This window comes from Hypanus sabinus, chromosome 1 (assembly GCF_030144855.1).
Source record: "Hypanus sabinus isolate sHypSab1 chromosome 1, sHypSab1.hap1, whole genome shotgun sequence".
Lineage (NCBI taxonomy): Eukaryota > Metazoa > Chordata > Chondrichthyes > Myliobatiformes > Dasyatidae > Hypanus > Hypanus sabinus.
Genome location: NC_082706.1, coordinates 45,318,675 through 45,341,079, shown reverse-complemented (window position 1 = coordinate 45,341,079; position 22,405 = coordinate 45,318,675). Strand labels below are relative to the sequence as shown.

General features: G+C 49.9%; 1 protein-coding gene across 2 annotated transcripts in view; it reads left to right on the top strand.

Moving 5' to 3' along the window:
* The first annotated feature begins 2,998 nt into the window (after positions 1-2,998).
* The window catches only part of LOC132393923 (sialic acid-binding Ig-like lectin 10), a 47,849-nt gene continuing 28,442 nt past the window's right edge, over positions 2,999-22,405 (top strand). For both annotated transcript variants that reach the window (XM_059969488.1, XM_059969413.1), the window contains exons 1-3: positions 2,999-3,080; positions 17,610-17,689; positions 21,591-21,956. In XM_059969488.1, coding sequence (XP_059825471.1) covers positions 17,635-17,689; positions 21,591-21,956 — 421 coding nt within the window. In that variant the 5' untranslated portion in view covers positions 2,999-3,080; positions 17,610-17,634. The remainder of the gene's footprint in view (positions 3,081-17,609; positions 17,690-21,590; positions 21,957-22,405) is intronic.

The following is a 22,405-nucleotide window of genomic DNA, read 5'->3' as shown; positions in this document are numbered from 1 at the left end:
AGAAGGGTCTCAGCCCGAAACGTCGACTGTTTATTCATTTCCATAGATGCTGCCTGACCTGCTGAGTTTCTCCACCGTTTTCCGTGTGTTGCCCATGATCTCCAGCGTCTCCACAATCTCGTGTGTTTACCCATCTTGAAGTTCCTGGTGTAGCTGACGAGAGGATTCAGCCGTGAAGAACATTCTTGCTCGTTCGCTACCACCAGGCAGCGGTCCATCATCTCCTGAAACTTGGACCACAGCCTCCGGTCACAGGTCACACAGGCGCGTCCCCGGTTCGGCAGTACGGCGAGTAGGATTAGCACGGGCGCCAGGCTGGAGCGTGTCATCTCCGTGTCGGATCCGCCTTCCGAGCTGCTTCGGGAGCGAGGCGAGACCGGTGGTGGGTTAGGGGGAGCAGGCTGCTGCGCAACAGAGGTCTCCGAACATCGGACGGTCACTCGGCGGTTGTTCCCGTCACAATAGGGCCACCGCTCCCCTAAGATACAACAAAGAGGCGAGGATACTTGTTTTTATATTCTCCTCGTATTTGGCGAAAACCAGGGCGCATAATTTTATTGTGATTGGAGGAATATTTAGGAGAGGTCACAGGTAGTTTATTTTAGTACCTTTACTACCACAGGTAGTTTATTTTAGGAGATGTCACAGGGGTTGGGTGCGTGGGACGCGCTGACAGGGGTGGTATTAGAGGCAGATTCATGAGGGACACTTAAACGTCTCTCGGATATATACATGGATAAAATAATAGAAGGAAGGAGAAAGTTGAAGCGTCAGTACTACATCGTGGATCTGGAAGAGGGGACCGATTGTAGCGTAACTACGTTTGCTGATGATAAAAAAATTGAGTGGGAAAGCAAATTGTGCTGATGATACGGAGAGCCTGCAGAGAGATATAGATAGATTAAATGAGTGGGTAAGGGTCTGGCAGACGGAACACAATGTTGGTATATGTGAGATCAGCCACTTTGGAACGAATATTGAAAGAGCAGTTTATTTTTTAAATGGTAAAACAATTTCAGCATGCTGCTGTGCAGAGCGACTGGGGTGTGCTTGTGTCTGAATTACAAACGGTTGGTTTGCAGGTGGAGCCGGCTATCTGTTGGGATGTTGGACTGTATTGCTAGAGGGATTGAATTTAAGAGCAGGGAAGCTGTGTTGCAACTGTACAGGGTCCTGGTGTGGCCACACCTGGAGTACTGCGTGCAGTTCCGGCTCTACTTGAAAGATGGACTGGCTTTGGAGGCGGTGGACTGGAGATTCACCAGGTTGATTCCAGAAGATGAAGGGATTGGACGATGAGGAAATATTGACTCGCTGGACTTCAGAAGAATGAAAGGAGGTTTTCTAGAAACGTATGAAATCATGAAAGGGATAGATAAGATAAGATAAAGATAAAGGCTGGGACGTTGTTTCCTCTGATAGATAGCCTAGAACTAGGGGACAGAGCCTCTAGATTCGGGGGAGTAGACTTAAGCCGGAGATAAAGAGGAACTGTTTTTCCCAGAGGGTGGTGCATCTGTGGAATTCTCTGCCCAATGAAGCAGTGAAGGCTAACTCAGTAAACTCAGTAAATATATTTAAGACAAGTTTGAATGGATTTTTGCATAGTTGGGTAATTAAGGATTATGGGGAAAGGCAGGTAGGGAGAGATGAGTCCGTGGTCAGGTCGCCATGATCTGATTGAATGGCGGAGCAGGCTTGACGGGCCAGATGGACTGCCCCTGCTCCTATTTCTCCTGTTCTTATGTGGGTCCAATGGTCTCTACTGTGCCGTTCTGTTCTATGTTCTGATATTGATATTCAAATATTTGCAAGAATAAAGCATGCAGGGCCTTTTCATTCTTAAGTCCGCAGACTATGGGCTAATTAGCGTTAATCAAAAGCACTGTTGCCGTACATGCCGCCCTCTGGGATGGAATACGATTTCATTGATTGAGGGGGCTTCCTCACCGCACCCCATCCCCCTCCCTCCATCTAGTTGCGGAAGAACATTACCCTGTGGATCCTCCTCCCCCCACCGATCCCCCGCGGCACAACCTCTACATCCACCCGAAAGTGCAGCCCAGCGCTTGGCAGCAAACAGTTGTACCGAGCTGGGTGGTATTGTGCTCAAAATCGCTGTGTTCAGGGTTCAGTGACCGGGAAGGCGTGGATTCAAATCCCAGCCACTGTCAATGGGCAGAGCTTCTGCCTCTTCTGTCCCGCCAGGACAATGCACGAGAAACTGCTTCCCTCGACGAGGATGGGGAATTGATCACGATTTTCCTGGTTCTGTTTGTAATCAACTAATGTGCAAAAAGAACAAGCTGTGTAAATAGAAAAGAGAAAAAACGGAATGAATGTCGAGAACATGAGATGAAAAGTCCTTGAAAGTGAGTCTATCGGTTGTGGGAACAGTTCAGTGATCTGATCCACTCTGTGCTTCCATTCATTCTTTCCTGTTGCTCAACAAACTCTCAGTCCAGCCTGTTTACAATTCCGTATCTCCTGAGGACATTGGAGACATTTGGCCCATCGAGTCTAAATCTGACAGTTTATGGGGTGATCACAACACCCACAATCTGTTTGTAAATTCCCGTCAGTTCCTCTCAGACTGTACTGAATAGCTGTTCAGTCGGAACGGTTTAAAATGGCCAATTAACCTATCTGGGCTGCACCTTCAATCCTGACGTGGTCTCGCATCACTTGCCTTTTCAAAACTACCAGCTGGATTCCCCTCATCATCCCTATTTATCGATCAAGAGACTGAAATTTGGATGAGACAACTGGTCCAGAGAGGGTTGGGTTGCAGAGACAGGGAGGGGTGTGTGGTCCAGAGTGAGGTTACAGAGAGAGGGAGGGCTCTGTCTGAGAGTCCTATCCCACAGTGCAGCAGTCCCTAGGCTAAGGAAAAATAATGTCACCGTTGGATTGAATGGGTTAATCATTTGTGAATACTTCCTCATTTTGTTTCCCTTTCCTGATTAAAAGTGTTCTCTTCAACAATTTTATCCACACAGTGCAGCTGCTGCAGGAGGGGGCAGTGACTCCTGAAGTGTCTGTCTGATTAACTCTGGAGACGAGCAGTGGACTGATCCTGGGTATGTAATTCCATGCTTGTAACCAACTGCAGCAAGAATTAGTGATGTGAGACATTGTTCAGAGTCTGATCATTGATGCAGATTTTGGGTTTCTATGTCCTGTTTAATGGTGGTGAGACATTGTACAGAGTCCGATCATTGGTGGACTTTGTGGGGTTCTTTATCATGTTTATTTGTGGACTTGCTTGTGGATCTCAATTCCCCGTTTTATCCGGGAATAGATCCACCACGCCCACCACATTCCTGCCATCTCACCTGCTCTTTTGCCCGCTTTATCTTTCTGTTTCTGCCCATTCTAGTGTCTGTTCCAATGCCTCTTAAACATACTGAATGGTGTCTTCCTGGGGCACCTCTGACAATTCATTCAAAACTAAACAGGCAGAAAATAATTTCCCCTCAGTCCCCCTCTGAAACCCCTCGTTGGCACCTTCACCCTGCATCCTCTTGTTGCTGACACCTCAGCCACGACAAAAATACATTCTAGTGATCAACCCCCTCTGTGCCTCTCCAAGCACTCTATTCCTATCAGGTCACCCCTTGTCCTCCTTCACCCCAGAGGGGGGGGAGAGGGGAGAGGGAGAGAGGGGATGGAGAGGCGTGTGAGAGAGAGGGAGGAGAGTGAGGGGGAGAAAAGAAAATGGATCCCCTCCAAACCAGGAGGAGGCATTCTGGTGACTCTCCACTGAGTTTCTCCAGCACAATAACTTCCTCTGTATAGTGTGATGGCCGTAACTGCACGCAGTTCTCCGAGTGCAGTCTGACCGGAGGCTTGTAACATTGCAACATATCATCCCAACTCTGATACTGTGCACACTGACCCATGAAGGGAAGTATACTGTCTCCTCTTTCACCGTCCCATCCATCTGTGTTACTACTGTCAGACAACAGACAAGAGTCATTGCTTTTAAACACAAGCCATTCTGCAGATGCGGGAAAGTTTGAGCGACACATAGAAAATGCTGAAGGGACTCAATGATTCAGACAATCTGTGTGATTTGCTGAGTTACTCTAGTATTCTCGAAAGTTCTCTGCTTGTCAACTTTCCTGCTCTTTGTCCTGGCAACATTTAACACACTTTCCTGCTAAACACAACACTGTCAATTAACATGTCACTTGCATACCTGCTAATCTCCGGCCTCTGGAGACACAAAGGACAGCAGATGTGGGAATCTGGAGCAACAAACAACCACAGGAGGAACTCAGTGGGTCAGCAGGTCTGTGGTAGGAAAGGAATCGTAGATGTTTCGGGTTGAGACCCTGAATCTGGACTGAGATTGGGGAGGGGGGTGATTGGTAAATAAAAATAGCCAGTACACAGATCATACTAGAGGAACACAGCAGGTCAGTCAGCATCTATAGAGAGGAATAAACAGTTTGTTTGGGCCAAGACCCTATATCAGGATTGGTAAATAAGGGGGCAGGAGCCAGAATAAGAAGGATGGAGAAGGAACAGACACTACACCTGCCCTACTCACACCTTCCCCTCGACCTCCTTCCTCACCATCATTCAAGGCCCCAAGCAGTACTTCCATGTGTCACATCACTTTACCTGAGGGTCTGTCAGGGTCATCGACTGTATTCGATGCTCTCGGTCTGGACTGCTCTACATCAGTAAGACCTGAAGCAGATTGAGGGACTGTTCTGTTGAACATATTCGCTCCATCCACTGCAAAAGGCAGATCCTCCATCGGTGACCCAGTTCAATGTCCATTCCCATTCTGACATGTCTGTCCATGGCCACATCTACTGTCACAATGAGGCCAAACTCAGGTTGAAAGAGCCACACCTCATATCCATCTGGGTAACCTCTCACCTGATGGCAAGAATATCAATTTCTCTACCTTACACAAATTTCTCTCCCTTACCCCTTCTCTCTCTACCCAATCCGTATTCTGGCTCACCTCTCACCCCTTCTCTTCTTGTGCCCATCACCTGCCTCCTATGCCCCTCCTCCTTCCCTTTCTTCTGTTTGGAATGATCAGTGTGTCTTTGGATGTATGAGGAAGACACAAAGAATGTACAAACTTCTTACAGAGAGCAGTGGGAATGGAACCCTGGTCACTGGTACTGTAAAGTGTTGTGCTAACCACAATGCCACCGTACCTCAGTGGACTGTGTCGCACATCAGAAAAACCACCGCAGAGTCAGTGCTCAAAGAGTGTCACAATTCAGACTGTTGAATGATGGTCGAGTCAAACAGCACAGGAACAGGCCGTTCAGCCCATCCAATGCATGTCGACTAAGCAAGTCCCATATGCTAGCATTTTCCCATAACTGCATTTTAAGTGTAATTGTACTGCCTCATGAAGTTTCACTGGTAGCTTGTTCCAGGGTCAGAACACCGACTGAGTGAAAAACTAGTCTCTTCAGGTTCTATTATATCTCTGCCCTCTTACCTCAAACAGGAGCCTTCTGGTTCTTAACTTAGTGGACCTGGTAAAAGACTGGATTTATTCATCCTATCTCTGCCCCCCAAGATTTTATGTACCTCCAGAAGACATCCCTCATTCCTGTAGGCTCCAGTGAATAAATCACAAAATACACAACCTCTCTGCATAACTCAGAGCCTCGAGTCAGAAGAACACACTCCTTAATCTAAGCTGCACTCTGTCCATGTAAAGAGCTTTGTACTTCGAAAGACCAGTGAGAGGGAACAGGAAAAATCATTCCAGCGACTGCAAAGGGGCAGTGTCACACTGTCAGAGGGACAGTACTGAGGGAGTGTCACACTGTCAGAGGGACAGTACTGAGGGAGTGTCACACTGTCAGAGGGACAGCACTGAGGGAGTGTCACAGTGTCAGAGGGACTGTACTGAGGGAGTGTCACACTGTCAGAGGGACAGTACTGAGGGAGTGTCACACTGTCAGAGGTACAGTACTGCGGGAGTGTCACACTGTCAGGGGGACAGTACTGTGGGAGTGTCACACTGTCAGAGGGACAGTACTGTGGGAGTGTCACACTGTCTGAGGGATGGTACTGAGGGAGTGTCACACTGTCAGAGGGACAGTACTGTGGGAGTGTCACACTGTCTGAGGGATGGTACTGAGGGAGTGTCACACTGTCAGAGGGACAGAACTGTGGGAGTGTCACACTGTCAGAGGGACAGTACTGAGGGAGTGTCACACTGTCAGAGGGATGGTACTGAGGGAGTGTCACACTATCAGAGGGTCTGTACTGAGGGAGTGTCACACTGTCAGAGGGATGGTACTGAGGGAGTGTCACACTGTCAGAATGTCAGTACTGAGGGAGTGCCACTGTCAGAGGGACAGTACTGAGGGTGTGTCACACTGTCAGAGGGACAGTACTGAGGGAGTGTCACACTGTCAGAGGGTCTGTACTGAGGGAGTGTCACAATGTCAGAGGGAAGGTACTGAGGGAGTGTCACACTCTCAGAGGGAGAGTACTGAGGGAGTGTCACACTGTCAGAGGGACAGTACTGAGGGATTGTCACACTGTATGAGTGTCTGTACTGAGGAAGTGTCACACTGTCAGAGGGACAGTACTGACGGAGTGTCACACTGTCAGAGGGACGGTACTAAGGGAGTGTCACACTGTCAGAGGGACGGTACTGAAGGAGTGTCAGACTGTCAGGGGGACAGTACTGAGGGAGTGTCACACTCTCAGAGGGAGAGTACTGAGGGAGTGCCACACTGTCAGAGGGACAGTACTGAGGGTGTGTCACACTGTCAGAGGGACACTACTGAGGGAGTGTCACACTGTCAGAGGGTCTGCACTGAGGGAGTGTCACACTGTCAGAGGGATGGTACTGAGGGAGTGTCACTGTCAGAGGTGCAGTACTGCGGGAGTGTCACACTGTCAGGGGGACAGTACTGTGGGAGTGTCACACTGTCAGAGGGACAGTACTGTGGGAGTGTCACACTGTCAGGGGGACAGTACTGTGGGAGTGTCACACTGTCAGAGGGACAGTACTGTGGGAGTGTCACACTGTTTGAGGGATGGTACTGAGGGAGTGTCACACTGTCAGAGGGACAGTACTGTGGGAGTGTCACACTGTCTGAGGGATGGTACTGAGGGAGTGTCACATTGTCAGAGGGACAGTACTGAGGGAGTGTCACACTCTCAGAGGGAGAGTACTGAGGGAGTGTCACACTGTCAGAGGGACAGTACTGAGGGAGTGTCAGACTATCAGAGGGACAGTAATGAGTGAGTGTCTGAATGTCAGAAAAAAAAGGGACCGAACTGAAGGAATGTCAGACTACCTGCTACTTTTTCAAGGATACGTTCATGCCCAACTGTCCTTGGACAGAGAGTACTTAGTAGCAATGAGTACAGTGGGGGACTGATGGGAACGATGGTCCCCATGGGATAATGACTGTTTTCTAGATGGTGGTAAAACTATTTTAATTTGAGTATAAATACTGTCTAGAAAATATTGACGGACTGTACTGTGTCTATATGTAATGTAAAAAAGTTTTTTGAATATGTTAAAAAAGGGTGCAATGAGGGTCTGCCACACTGTCAGATAGACTGTACTGAGGGTGTGTCAAACTGTCAGAGGGTCAGAACTGAGAGAGTGTCACACTGTCAGAGGGACGGTACTGAGGGAGTGTCACACTGTCGGAGGGTCGGTATTGAGGGAGTGTGACACTGTCGGGGGACAGTACTGAGGGAGTGTCACACTGTCAGAGGGACAGTACTGAGGGAGTATCACACTGTCGGGGGACAGTACTAAGGGAGTGTCACACTGTCAGGGGGACAGTACTGAGGGAGTGTCATACTGTCAGAGGGACAGTACTGAGGGTGTGTCAAACTGTCAGAGTGTCAGAACTGAGAGAGTGTCACACTGTCAGAGGACGGTACTGAGGGAGTGTCACACTGTCAGAGGGACGGTATTGAGGGAGTGTGACACTGTCGGGGGACAGTACTGAGGGAGTGTCACACTCTCAGAGGGACAGTACTGAGGGAGTGTCAGACTATCAGAGGGACAGTAATGAGTGAGTGTCTGAATGTCAGAAAAAAAAGGGACCGAACTGAAGGAATGTCAGACTACCTGCTACTTTTTCAAGGATACGTTCATGCCCAACTGTCCTTGGACAGAGAGTACTTAGTAGCAATGAGTACAGTGGGGGACTGATGGGAACGATGGTCCCCATGGGATAATGACTGTTTTCTAGATGGCGGTAAAACTATTTTAATTTGAGTATAAATACTGTCTAGAAAATACTGACGGACTGTACTGTGTCTATATGTAATGTAAAAAAGTTTTTTGAATATGTTAAAAAAGGGTGCAATGAGGGTCTGCCACACTGTCAGATAGACTGTACTGAGGGTGTGTCAAACTGTCAGAGGGTCAGAACTGAGAGAGTGTCACACTGTCAGAGGGACGGTACTGAGGGAGTGTCACACTGTCGGAGGGACGGTATTGAGGGAGTGTGACACTGTCGGGGGACAGTACTGAGGGAGTGTCACACTGTCAGAGGGACAGTACTGAGGGAGTATCACACTGTCGGGGGACAGTACTAAGGGAGTGTCACACTGTCAGGGGGACAGTACTGAGGGAGTGTCATACTGTCAGAGGGACAGTACTGAGGGTGTGTCAAACTGTCAGAGGGTCAGAACTGAGAGAGTGTCACACTGTCAGAGGACGGTACTGAGGGAGTGTCACACTGTCGGAGGGATGGTATTGAGGGAGTGTGACACTGTCGGGGGACAGTACTGAGGGAGTGTCACACTGTCAGAGGGACAGTACTGAGGGAGTGTCACACTGTCGGGGGACAGTACTAAGGGAGTGTCACACTGTCAGGGGGACAGTACTGAGTGAGTGTCACACTGTCAGAGGGACAGTACTGAGGATGTGTCACACCGTAGGGGGACAGTACTGAGGGAGTGTCATACTGTCAGAGGAACAGTACTGAGGGAGTGTCACACTGTCAGAAGGACAGTACTGAGTGAGTGTCACACTGTCAGGGGGACAGTACTGAGGGAGTGTCACACTGCCAGAGGGACAGGCCTGAGGGAGTGTCAGACAGTCAGAGGGACAGACCTGAGGGAGTGTCAGATTGTCAGTGGGACAGTACTGAGGGAGTGTCACACTGCCAGACGGACAGGCCTGAGGGATTGTCACACAGTCAGAGGGACAGGCCTGAGGGAGTGTCACACTGCCAGAGGGACGGTACTGAAGGAGTGTCAGACTGTCAGGGGGACAGTACTGAGGGAGTGTCACACTCTCAGAGGGAGTGTACTGAGGGAGTGCCACACTGTCAGAGGGACAGTACTGAGGGTGTGTCACACTGTCAGAGGGAGAGTACTGAGGGAGTGTCACACTGTCAGAGGGACAGTACTGAGGGATTGTCACACTGTATGAGGGTCTGTACTGAGGGAGTGTCACTCTGTCAGAGGGACAGTACTGAGGGAGTGTCACACTGTCAGAGGGATGGTACTGAGGGAGTATCACACTATCAGAGGGTCTGTACTGAGGGAGTGTCACACTGTCAGAGGGATGGTACTGAGGGAGTGTCACTGTCAGAGGTGCAGTACTGCGGGAGTGTCACACTGTCAGGGGGACAGTACTGTGGGAGTGTCACACTGTCAGAGGGACAGTACTGTGGGAGTGTCACACTGGCAGGGGGACAGTACTGTGGGAGTGTCACACTGTCAGAGGGACAGTACTGTGGGAGTGTCACACTGTCTGAGGGATGGTACTGAGGGAGTGTCACACTGTCAGAGGGACAGTACTGTGGGAGTGTCACACTGTCTGAGGGATGGTACTGAGGGAGTGTCACATTGTCAGAGGGACAGTACTGAGGGAGTGTCACACTCTCAGAGGGAGAGTACTGAGGGAGTGTCACACTGTCAGAGGGAGAGTACTGAGGGTGTGTCAAACTGTCAGAGGGTCAGAACTGAGAGAGTGTCACACTGTCAGAGGGACGGTACTGAGGGAGTGTCACACTGTCGGAGGGACGGTATTGAGGGAGTGTGACACTGTCTGGGGACAGTACTGAGGGAGTGTCACACTCTCAGAGGGAGAGTACTGAGGGAGTGTCACACTGTCAGAGGGACAGTACTGAGGGAGTGTCAGACTATCAGAGGGACAGTAATGAGTGAGTGTCTGAATGTCAGAAAAAAAAGGGACCGAACTGAAGGAATGTCAGACTACCTGCTACTTTTTCAAGGATACGTTCATGCCCAACTGTCCTTGGACAGAGAGTACTTAGTAGCAATGAGTACAGTGGGGGACTGATGGGAACGATGGTCCCCATGGGATAATGACTGTTTTCTAGATGGCGGTAAAACTATTTTAATTTGAGTATAAATACTGTCTTGAAAATATTGACGGACTGTACTGTCTATATGTAATGTAAAAAAGTTTTTTGAATATGTTAAAAAAGGGTGCAATGAGGGTCTGCCACACTGTCAGATAGACTGTACTGAGGGTGTGTCAAACTGTCAGAGGGTCAGAACTGAGAGAGTGTCACACTGTCAGAGGGACGGTACTGAGGGAGTGTCACACTGTCGGAGGGACGGTATTGAGGGAGCGTGACACTGTCGGGGGACAGTACTGAGGGAGTGTCACACTGTCAGAGGGACAGTACTGAATGAGTGTCACACTGTCGGGGGACAGTACTAAGGGAGTGTCACACTGTCAGGGGGACAGTACTGAGTGAGTGTCACACTGTCAGAGGGACAGTACTGAGGATGTGTCACACCGTCGGGGGACAGTACTGAGGGAGTGTCATACTGTCAGAGGGAAAGTACTGAGGGTGTGTCAAACTGTCAGAGGGTCAGAACTGAGAGAGTGTCACACTGTCAGAGGGACGGTACTGAGGGAGTGTCACACTGTCGGAGGGACGGTATTGAGGGAGTGTGACACTGTCGGGGGACAGTACTGAGGGAGTGTCACACTGTCAGAGGGACAGGCCTGAGGGAGTGTCACACTGCCAGAGGGACAGGCCTGAGGGAGTGTCAGACTGTCAGAGGGACAGTACTGAGGGTGTGTCACACCGTAGGGGGACAGTACTGAGGGAGTGTCATACTGTCAGAAGGACAGTACTGAGTGAGTGTCACACTGTCAGGGGGACAGTACTGAGGGAGTGTCACACTGCTAGAGGGACAGGCCTGAGGGAGTGTCAGACAGTCAGAGGGACAGGCCTGAGGGAGTGTCAGACTGTCAGGGGGACAGTACTGAGGGAGTGTCACACTGCCAGAGGGACAGGCCTGAGGGATTGTCACACAGTCAGAGGGACAGGCCTGAGGGAGTGTCACACTGCCAGAGGGACAGGCCTGAGGGAGAGTCAGACTGTCAGAGGGACAGTACTGAGGGTGTGTCAACCTGTCAGAGGGTCAGAACTGAGAGAGTGTCACACTGTCAGAGGGACAGTACTGAGGGATTGTCACACTGTATGAGGGTCTGTACTGAGGGAGTGTCACTCTGTCAGAGGGACAGTACTGAGGGAGTGTCACACTGTCAGAGGGATGGTACTGAGGGAGTATCACACTATCAGAGGGTCTGTACTGAGGGAGTGTCACACTGTCAGAGGGATGGTACTGAGGGAGTGTCACTGTCAGAGGTGCAGTACTGCGGGAGTGTCACACTGCCAGGGGGACAGTACTGTGGGAGTGTCACACTGTCAGAGGGACAGTACTGTGGGAGTGTCACACTGTCAGGGGGACAGTACTGTGGGAGTGTCACACTGTCAGAGGGACAGTACTGTGGGAGTGTCACACTGTCTGAGGGATGGTACTGAGGGAGTGTCACACTGTCAGAGGGACAGTACTGTGGGAGTGTCACACTGTCTGAGGGATGGTACTGAGGGAGTTTCACATTGTCAGAGGGACAGTACTGAGGGAGTGTCACACTCTCAGAGGGAGAGTACTGAGGGAGTGTCACACTGTCAGAGGGAGAGTACTGAGGGTGTGTCAAACTGTCAGAGGGTCAGAACTGAGAGAGTGTCACACTGTCAGAGGGACGGTACTGAGGGAGTGTCACACTGTCGGAGGGACGGTATTGAGGGAGTGTGACACTGTCTGGGGACAGTACTGAGGGAGTGTCACACTGTCAGAGGGACAGTACTGAGGGAGTGTCAGACTATCAGAGGGAGAGTAATGAGTGAGTGTCTGAATGTCAGAAAAAAAAGGGACCGAACTGCAGGAATGTCAGACTACCTGCTACTTTTTCAAGGATACGTTCATGCCCAACTGTCCTTGGACAGAGAGTACTTAGTAGCAATGAGTACAGTGGGGGACTGATGGGAACGATGGTCCCCATGGGATAATGACTGTTTTCTAGATGGCGGTAAAACTATTTTAATTTGAGTATAAATACTGTCTTGAAAATATTGACGGACTGTACTGTGTCTATATGTAATGTAAAAAAGTTTTTTGAATATGTTAAAAAAGGGTGCAATGAGGGTCTGCCACACTGTCAGATAGACTGTACTGAGGGTGTGTCAAACTGTCAGAGGGTCAGAACTGAGAGAGTGTCACACTGTCAGAGGGACGGTACTGAGGGAGTGTCACACTGTCGGAGGGACGGTATTGAGGGAGCGTGACACTGTCGGGGGACAGTACTGAGGGAGTGTCACACTGTCAGAGGGACAGTACTGACGGAGTGTCACACTGTCGGGGGACAGTACTAAGGGAGTGTCACACTGTCAGGGGGACAGTACTGAGTGAGTGTCACACTGTCAGAGGGACAGTACTGAGGATGTGTCACACCGTCGGGGGACAGTACTGAGGGAGTGTCATACTGTCAGAGGGACAGTAGTGAGGGTGTGTCAAACTGTCAGAGGGTCAGAACTGAGAGAGTGTCACACTGTCAGAGGGACGGTACTGAGGGAGTGTCACACTGTCGGGGGACAGTACTAAGGGAGTGTCACACTGTCAGGGGGACAGTACTGAGTGAGTGTCACACTGTCAGAGGGACAGTACTGAGGATGTGTCACACCGTCGGGGGACAGTACTGAGGGAGTGTCATACTGTCAGAGGGACAGTAGTGAGGGTGTGTCAAACTGTCAGAGGGTCAGAACTGAGAGAGTGTCACACTGTCAGAGGGACGGTACTGAGGGAGTGTCACACTGTCGGAGGGACGGTATTGAGGGAGTGTGACACTGTCGGGGGACAGTACTGAGGGAGTGTCACACTGTCAGAGGGACAGGCCTGAGGGAGTGTCACACTGCCAGAGGGACAGGCCTGAGGGAGTGTCACACCGTAGGGGGACAGTACTGAGGGAGTGTCATACTGTCAGAGGAACAGTACTGAGGGAGTGTCACACTGTCAGAAGGACAGTACTGAGTGAGTGTCACACTGTCAGGGGGACAGTACTGAGGGAGTGTCACACTGCCAGAGGGACAGGCCTGAGGGAGTGTCAGACAGTCAGAGGGACAGGCCTGAGGGAGTGTCAGACTGTCAGGGGGACAGTACTGAGGGAGTGTCACACTGCCAGAGGGACAGGCCTGAGGGATTGTCACACAGTCAGAGGGACAGGCCTGAGGGAGTGTCACACTGCCAGAGGGACAGGCCTGAGGGAGAGTCAGACTGTCAGAGGGACAGTACTGAGGGTGTGTCAAACTGTCAGAGGGTCAGAACTGAGAGAGTGTCACACTGTCAGAGGGACGGTACTGAGGGAGTGTCACACTGTCGGAGGGACAGGCCTGAGGGATTGTCACACAGTCAGAGGGACAGGCCTGAGGGAGTGTCACACTGCCAGAGGGACAGGCCTGAGGGAGTGTCAGACTGTCAGAGGGACAGTACTGAGGGTGTGTCAAACTGTCAGAGGGTCAGAACTGAGAGAGTGTCACACTGTCAGAGGGACGGTACTGAGGGAGTGTCACACTGTCGGAGGGACGGTATTGAGGGAGTGTGACACTGTCTGGGGACAGTACTGAGGGAGTGTCACACTCTCAGAGGGAGAGTACTGAGGGAGTGTCACACTGTCAGAGGGACAGTACTGAGGGAGTGTCAGACTATCAGAGGGACAGTAATGAGTGAGTGTCTGAATGTCAGAAAAAAAAGGGAGCGAACTGAAGGAATGTCAGACTACCTGCTACTTTTTCAAGGATACGTTCATGCCCAACTGTCCTTGGACAGAGAGTACTTAGTAGCAATGAGTACAGTGGGGGACTGATGGGAACGTTGGTCCCCATGGGATAATGACTGTTTTCTAGATGGCGGTAAAACTATTTTAATTTGAGTATAAATACTGTCTTGAAAATATTGACGGACTGTACTGTGTCTATATGTAATGTAAAAAAGTTTTTTGAATATGTTAAAAAAGGGTGCAATGAGGGTCTGCCACACTGTCAGATAGACTGTACTGAGGGTGTGTCAAACTGTCAGAGGGTCAGAACTGAGAGAGTGTCACACTGTCAGAGGGACGGTACTGAGGGAGTGTCACACTGTCGGAGGGACGGTATTGAGGGAGCGACACTGTCGGGGGACAGTACTGAGGGAGTGTCACACTGTCAGAGGGACAGTACTGAGGGAGTGTCACACTGTCGGGGGACAGTACTAAGGGAGTGTCACACTGTCAGGGGGACAGTACTGAGTGAGTGTCACACTGTCAGAGGGACAGTACTGAGGATGTGTCACACCGTCGGGGGACAGTACTGAGGGAGTGTCATACTGTCAGAGGGACAGTACTGAGGGTGTGTCAAACTGTCAGAGGGTCAGAACTGAGAGAGTGTCACACTGTCAGAGGGACGGTACTGAGGGAGTGTCACACTGTCAGAGGGACAGTACTGAGGATGTGTCACACCGTCGGGGGACAGTACTGAGGGAGTGTCATACTGTCAGAGGGACAGTACTGAGGGTGTGTCAAACTGTCAGAGGGTCAGAACTGAGAGAGTGTCACACTGTCAGAGGGACGGTACTGAGGGAATGTCACACTGTCGGAGGGACGGTATTGAGGGAGTGTGACACTGTCGGGGGACAGTACTGAGGGAGTGTCACACTGTCAGAGGGACAGTACTGAGGGAGTGTCACACTGTCGGGGGACAGTACTGAGTGAGTGTCACACTGTCAGAGGGACAGTACTGAGGATGTGTCACACCGTAGGGGGACAGTACTGAGGGAGTGTCATACTGTTAGAGGAACAGTACTGAGGGAGTGTCACACTGTCAGAAGGACAGTACTGAGTGAGTGTCACACTGTCAGGGGGACAGTACTGAGGGAGTGTCACACTGCCAGAGGGACAGGCCTGAGGGAGTGTCAGACAGTCAGAGGGACAGGCCTGAGGGAGTGTCAGACTGTCAGGGGGACAGTACTGAGGGAGTGTCACACTGCCAGAGTGACAGGCCTGAGGGATTGTCACACAGTCAGAGGGACAGGCCTGAGGGAGTGTCACACTGCCAGAGGGACAGGCCTGAGGGAGTGTCAGACTGTCAGAGGGACAGTACTGAGGGTGTGTCACACTGTCGGGGGACAGTACTAAGGGAGTGTCACACTGTCAGGGGGACAGTACTGAGTGAGTGTCACACTGTCAGAGGGACAGTACTGAGGATGTGTCACACCGTCGGGGGACAGTACTGAGGGAGTGTCATACTGTCAGAGGGACAGTACTGAGGGTGTGTCAAACTGTCAGAGGGTCAGAACTGAGAGAGTGTCACACTGTCAGAGGGACGGTACTGAGGGAGTGTCACACTGTCAGAGGGACAGTACTGAGGATGTGTCACACCGTCGGGGGACAGTACTGAGGGAGTGTCATACTGTCAGAGGGACAGTACTGAGGGTGTGTCAAACTGTCAGAGGGTCAGAACTGAGAGAGTGTCACACTGTCAGAGGGACGGTACTGAGGGAATGTCACACTGTCGGAGGGACGGTATTGAGGGAGTGTGACACTGTCGGGGGACAGTACTGAGGGAGTGTCACACTGTCAGAGGGACAGTACTGAGGGAGTGTCACACTGTCGGGGGACAGTACTGAGTGAGTGTCACACTGTCAGAGGGACAGTACTGAGGATGTGTCACACCGTAGGGGGACAGTACTGAGGGAGTGTCATACTGTCAGAGGAACAGTACTGAGGGAGTGTCACACTGTCAGAAGGACAGTACTGAGTGAGTGTCACACTGTCAGGGGGACAGTACTGAGGGAGTGTCACACTGCCAGAGGGACAGGCCTGAGGGAGTGTCAGACAGTCAGAGGGACAGGCCTGAGGGAGTGTCAGACTGTCAGGGGGACAGTACTGAGGGAGTGTCACACTGCCAGAGTGACAGGCCTGAGGGATTGTCACACAGTCAGAGGGACAGGCCTGAGGGAGTGTCACACTGCCAGAGGGACAGGCCTGAGGGAGTGTCAGACTGTCAGAGGGACAGTACTGAGCGTGTGTCAAACTGTCAGAGGGTCAGAACTGAGAGAGTGTCACACTGTCAGAGGGACGGTACTGAGGGAGTGTCACACTGTCGGAGGGACGGTATTGAGGGAGTGTGACACTGTCGGGGGACAGTACTGAGGGAGTGTCACACTGTCAGAGGGACAGTACTGAGGGAGTGTCACACTGTCGGGGGACAGTACTAAGGGTGTGTCACACTGTCAGGGGGACAGTACTGAGTGAGTGTCACACTGTCAGAGGGACAGTACTGAGGATGTGTCACACCGTAGGGAAACAGTACTGAGGGAGTGTCATACTGTCAGAGGAACAGTACTGAGGGAGTGTCACACTGTCAGAAGGACAGTACTGAGTGAGTGTCACACTGTCAGGGGGACAGTACTGAGGGAGTGTCACACTGCCAGAGGGACAGGCCTGAGGGAGTGTCAGACAGTCAGAGGGACAGTACTGAGGGAGTGTCACACTGCCAGAGGGACAGGCCTGAGGGATTGTCACACGGTCAGAGGGACAGGCCTGAGAGAGTGTCACACTGCCAGAGGGACAGGCCTGAGTGAGTGTCAGACTGTCAGAGGGACAGTACTGAGGGATTGTCACTCTGTCAGAGGGACAGTACTGAGGGACTGTCACACTGTCATTTGGGCAGTACAATGATTAGAATACCCCAGTCTTATGTCTGCAACCCTCTTAATTAAAGCTTGGACCAAGATCTTCAGTTGAGCCTGAAATCTTCCCCTTCATGGATTTTAATCATTAATAACCTCACCTATTTTGGGGAAAACTGTCCCAGCCAGTCTCTCCTGCTAACTCAAACACTCTAATATTGGTAACGTCTTTCCTGCATTCTCTCCAGTTTAATGACATCCTTCCTGTATCTTGGTGACCAGAACAGCACAAACTGCTCCAAGTGCAATCTACCAACACATTGAACAGTTTTAAGAAAACATTCTAACTTTAGTTCTCACTGTCCTGACCGACACGTCCAATGTTTCAAACACTCCCACTGTGAAACTGTGTCAGTTTCCTTTTCCCTTCTGGGTCACTGGAACCCAATTCCTCTTTCATGTGTCCTTGTTTTCAAAGCCCCCTTTAAAATGCTCACTACAACATTAAAACAGAATGAATTAGCAGTGTGTGGGATTACTAATGTGAACAGCGTGGAACAGACTGGGAATCTTCTTGTCCCTCACACTGATGTTGGAATCACAACAGTTTGCTGGAGATTCATTGTAACTACTTTCTTTTTCAGTCGAAGGGCAGAAAACTGACGGAATATGCTGGATCTGAGAACAATCGGAAAGGTGTACTTCCTCCTGCCACTTCTTCAAGGTAAATCTGCAGGAGTTCGGGCAGCAAATCCCTGATTTTCCTCTAGTCTGGCTGGTGTGACCAGGGTACTCAGGGCTGAGTAGGGGGCTGGGCTGTGTGTCCGACTGGTTAGCTGAAAGAGCCAGAGTCATACAACACATAAACAGGCCCTTCAGCCCAAATTGTTTCTGCTGACCAAGATTCCCATCTAAATTATTCACAAATTGAAAATATTCTACAGGTGTTGGAAATCTTGAGCAACACACACAAAACACTGAAGGAACTCAGCAGGTCAGCAAGCATCTCTGGAGGGGAATAAACATTTTGGGTGGAGTCCCTTCATCTCGACATTTGTCCACCTCTGCCCCTTCTAAACATCTCCACTCCATGTTCCTGTCCATATGTTGTTAATCTACCTGCCTCAACAACTTCCTCTGGCAGCTTGTTCCTCATGGAGTGGCGTTTCCTATCGTGGCAGAGTCTCAGACTAGAGGCCACTATCTCCGAACAGAATCTTCCCTTTAGAACAGAGAGAGGAGGATATTCTTCAGCCAGAGTGTGGTGACTCTGTAGAATGTCTTTCCACAGTCAACTGTGGAGGCCGATTCATTCGGTTTATTTAAAGCAGAGGCTGATAGTTTCTTGATTAGAAAGGATCTCAAAGTTACAAGGAGAAGGCAGGAGAATGTGGTTGAGAATTCCATTGTGTGAGTATGGTGGAGCAACTTGATGGGCTGATTCTACTTCTGTGTGTTATAGTTTTATGGTCTTCTATATTGTTCACTTTCCGGGAGAAGAAATTGTTCCTCGATTCCCTATTAAATCTCTCCCCCATCACTTTTAACCATTGCCTCTGTGGTCTTGATTTCCCAAATCTGGGAAAAAGACTGTGAACTTTTACCCTGTCGGTGTCCGTTATGATTTTATACACCTCAATATGATCACCCTGTATGAGACACTCTGATGAAGAATGTCCCAACCAGTTCAACCTCTCTCCGTTACTCAGTGTCTCATCAGGGTAGAGGAAGCAGCGTTAACAAGATTAACCGGTGGGAATTGGATCATTCGGGGATGGAACGCGTGGGGCAGTGGGGCGAGAGCCCGGCTGATTGGTGAACAGCTTCACAGAGACATCACTGGCTCCTTAAGAATAGTCAGTGACAACTCAACAGTATTGGTTCAGTCTTGCTGATGGTGGAAATGTGTGACACCATGGGTGTGATGGTGGAGTTGATGCTGGTGCTTGTGAAGTTGGTTATTATTTCTAATGCCCACCCCCAATATCCCTGGTACGGCCCTCCTCCGCAGCTGCACTCCCTTGGTGCGGTCAAATACAACCCCAGTGTGGTACAGGACACCTCTGCAGGGGTTTGATCACCTTTTCTCATTTCAGCGCCGCTTGCTCATGCAACTGGAACGGGGTGGGAATGCAGGTGGGGGCTTTCAGGTGCAATTTGAGGGGCATTATTATAGTATCACGCCAACGTGCCTGTAAAGCCTTTGGATATGCTCAAAGGCTGCTAACTTCACTTCAGAGGCAGAGGGCAGCACTGCGGAGCCCATATCCCTGCTGATACCCCTCCAGTCATCCTTCCGCACCCACCCCCCACTGGTGGTGAAAGTCAGGGATGGGCACAGTGTGGATGACGCTGAGGGGTGGGTTCAGGTGACTGAAGGGAATGCGAAGAAAAAGAACAACCATCTCGAGGCCTCTCCCCAGAGGAGAGGGGCAGGAGGTTCATTGGAACTTGTTCACCGTCTTGTACGTTTGTATTTTGTGTGTTTTTGTGTGAATAAACTTGTAAAAGAAAAAGGGAGGTGCAGAAGGAACACTGCACTGTAGATATTGGATTGTCACACATTCAGAGTCACGTGTGTTAAAGTGGAGTTTATTATCAGATGCTCAAGTCCATGTCTGCACGTGTAATGAAAAACTTCCTTGCAGTAGCATCACAGGTACATTAACACGAGATGCACAACATTCAGGAGAAAAACAAATTCTACACAAGTTTACAAGAAAAAACTCAACTGAAACAAAAGAAGCCCATTGTAATGCGAAGTGGTCACGGTGTTGCGATACTGATGGAGTGGTTGTATTTGTTCAAGATCAGAATGTTTGAAAGGTGTTACGTACCCGTGACACGTGACAGTGGTGTTGAAGCTATACTGGACTTAAGGTAATGGTCTTGTGATGGGGGAGTGACGTCATTTTCCCGCCAGTAGAGGTCATGTGACAGCTTTTTTTATATAGGGTATAAAAGGAGGACCCCTCCCTGTGAGGAGGGGCAGTTCGTGGCTGGATTCGCTATTTTGACTTCATGCTACTGCGTGGTTCAATATTATGGTGCAGTTTGGTTGAAAAATGGAGTTTTATTTAATGCCTAAAGTTTTAAAGGTCATTGCCGGCAGTTTCTTTATAATACTGCCAGTTAAAAATCAGTGGAGAGTGAAGATTGGAGTTCGGGAGCTAAAAGATCAAGGAAGGTCGATTTTGATGGTGAAACAGGTTCGACCTTGTTTGATCCTCATTCGGAAGGAATTTGTTGGCTGTCCCCGTGTTAGTTCCGGCAAAATACAGCAGCAAGGATTGGATACAGTTTTGCAAAGGAAAGGTCAGTGCCTTTAAGCCGTTTCATTTCCAGCTTCGTAAATTCTCCGTGGGAAAAATATAGTTCGACTGGGAACCGCAATGACGCGACGTGAAAGAGAATTTAAATCATCTAAAAAATCTCTCCTTTAATGGACTGTAAGCATTTTGAACTTTTGCAGTACTACTTTGAAGAACTGTTTTTGCAACATCGCTTTAAGAACTATTTAAGCTTCATCTCTTTAAGAACTGTTTAAGCTGCCACACAGCAGCTGACTTCCGGTTACATTAGTGATTTGTTTACTTCTGGGGGGGGGGGGTTTCAGTGTTTAATAAATGTTTTATTTATTATAAAAACCCCTGCCCCACTCATATTTATTGTTGCTGAGTCCATAACAAAGGAAGGAGCTGTTCCTGAACCTGGTGATGTGGGCCTTCAGGCTTCTGTCCCTCCTGCCCAATGGGAGCTGTGAGAACAGGACACGGTCCGGACGGTGGGGATGTTTGACGATGGGCGTTGCCTTCTTGAGGTAGTGCCGATTGTAGATACAATAGTCCCAATTGTCACTGGGGGGGGGGAAGCACTGTGAGGTATTTTGCTAAATCCATTACTCATGGCAGTTTATGTTCCAGCAGATTCAAATTGCCCCAGTGTGACGTACTGTGACGTTACACGTTGACTGGGCTGCAGTATGAGCAGGACAGTGTGTGGGATTGCTGCATTGTTGACTGGGACAGGTTGTGAGAAAGCTGCACTGTTAGTGTGGGAACTGTCAGAACGGGCCCCTACTGCAGCCTGTCTGTCACCAGCATCTGTGGTACTCAGTCACAGGCACGTCGGCATCCTTGTACCTGTGGGAGTCCCACAGGGATCCCTTAGATAATAATGATCCATATTCATTCCTAGATCCGTAAGATCTGATGGATCCAGTGTAGTGGATGGATGGAAGGAGCAGAGACAGTGACACGTGGTAGAGCAAACAGGAAGTGATTCCCAACAGAGGAACGCAGACCAGTTTTGGCCACTCCATTTCCTCCTGCAGTGTTAGATGACACCTCTGTCGTTGATTCTTCCTTACAGTGTGAAACCAACTTTTTTGTTCCTGAGCCAATGAGGCAAAACAAAATGAACGTGCACCACTCATCCTTCCACCACCCCCCCCCCCCCCGACTAACAGGTCCCCTCCAACCATGAGGAGGCCTGGTGGGTTTCCTTGTGTCTCCCACACTCAGTACACACCATGTCCACAGTGCAGGAGTGATAAAGGGGGTGGACATCAAGTCCAATGTGTTTACAAGTCGTCCATTACCAAACATTGTTCATTCTCTCCTCAGGCACAGTGTCGAATGAGTGGAGAGCTGAAACACCATCAGATGTGACAGCACAGAGAGGCTTGTGTGCCCGGATTCCATGCCACTATCGTTATCCGTCACGTCTGGATAAGAAGTCAAGGACTGGTATCTGGTATAACAGTGAAAACCAGGAAAATCATCAAATAGCCTTTCACTCCAATGATCACAGTCAGGAGATGCAGAAGTTTCAGCATCGGACCCGTCTGTCTGGAGACTTGAAAGACGGTGACTGTTCCCTGGTTATCGACAACATCACACAGGAAGATGAAGGGCCATATTATTTCAGGATTGAGTTTGCCGGAAGTGATCTTTACAACTATCAGCCTGTCACTTGGATCCGTGTTTCTGGTAGGTGTTCTGTGTGGTAACTCAACAGCAGACATTCAGCAGTCAGTGGGGAATAATATAAACTTGTACTGGGTCCATATTCACTTTGTCACAGCTCCCATTTTTCAGGAAATATCCCATTCATTTCCGAAGCAGCCTCAGCGCCTTCAGTGTACCGACTGTTACTATGTTATGAAAGCCAGTTTATGTTCCCAAACATATTGAAATACCGCTGTCATGGAAACAAGAGGTTCTCAGAGTTACATGCAGTTTCTTTCCAAACTAGGTACCTCTCATGTGGCAGAGTTTGGCTTCCCAGCGACCCTCCGCTCCTTCTCCATCCCAACCATCCGCACTTCCTTCCGTTCCTTCGTCCTTTGTGTTTTTATCCACCATCCAGGCCATGCCCTGATCTCACTACTAACATCGGGCAGGAGGTACAGAAGTCTTGTGTCCCACACCACCCAGTT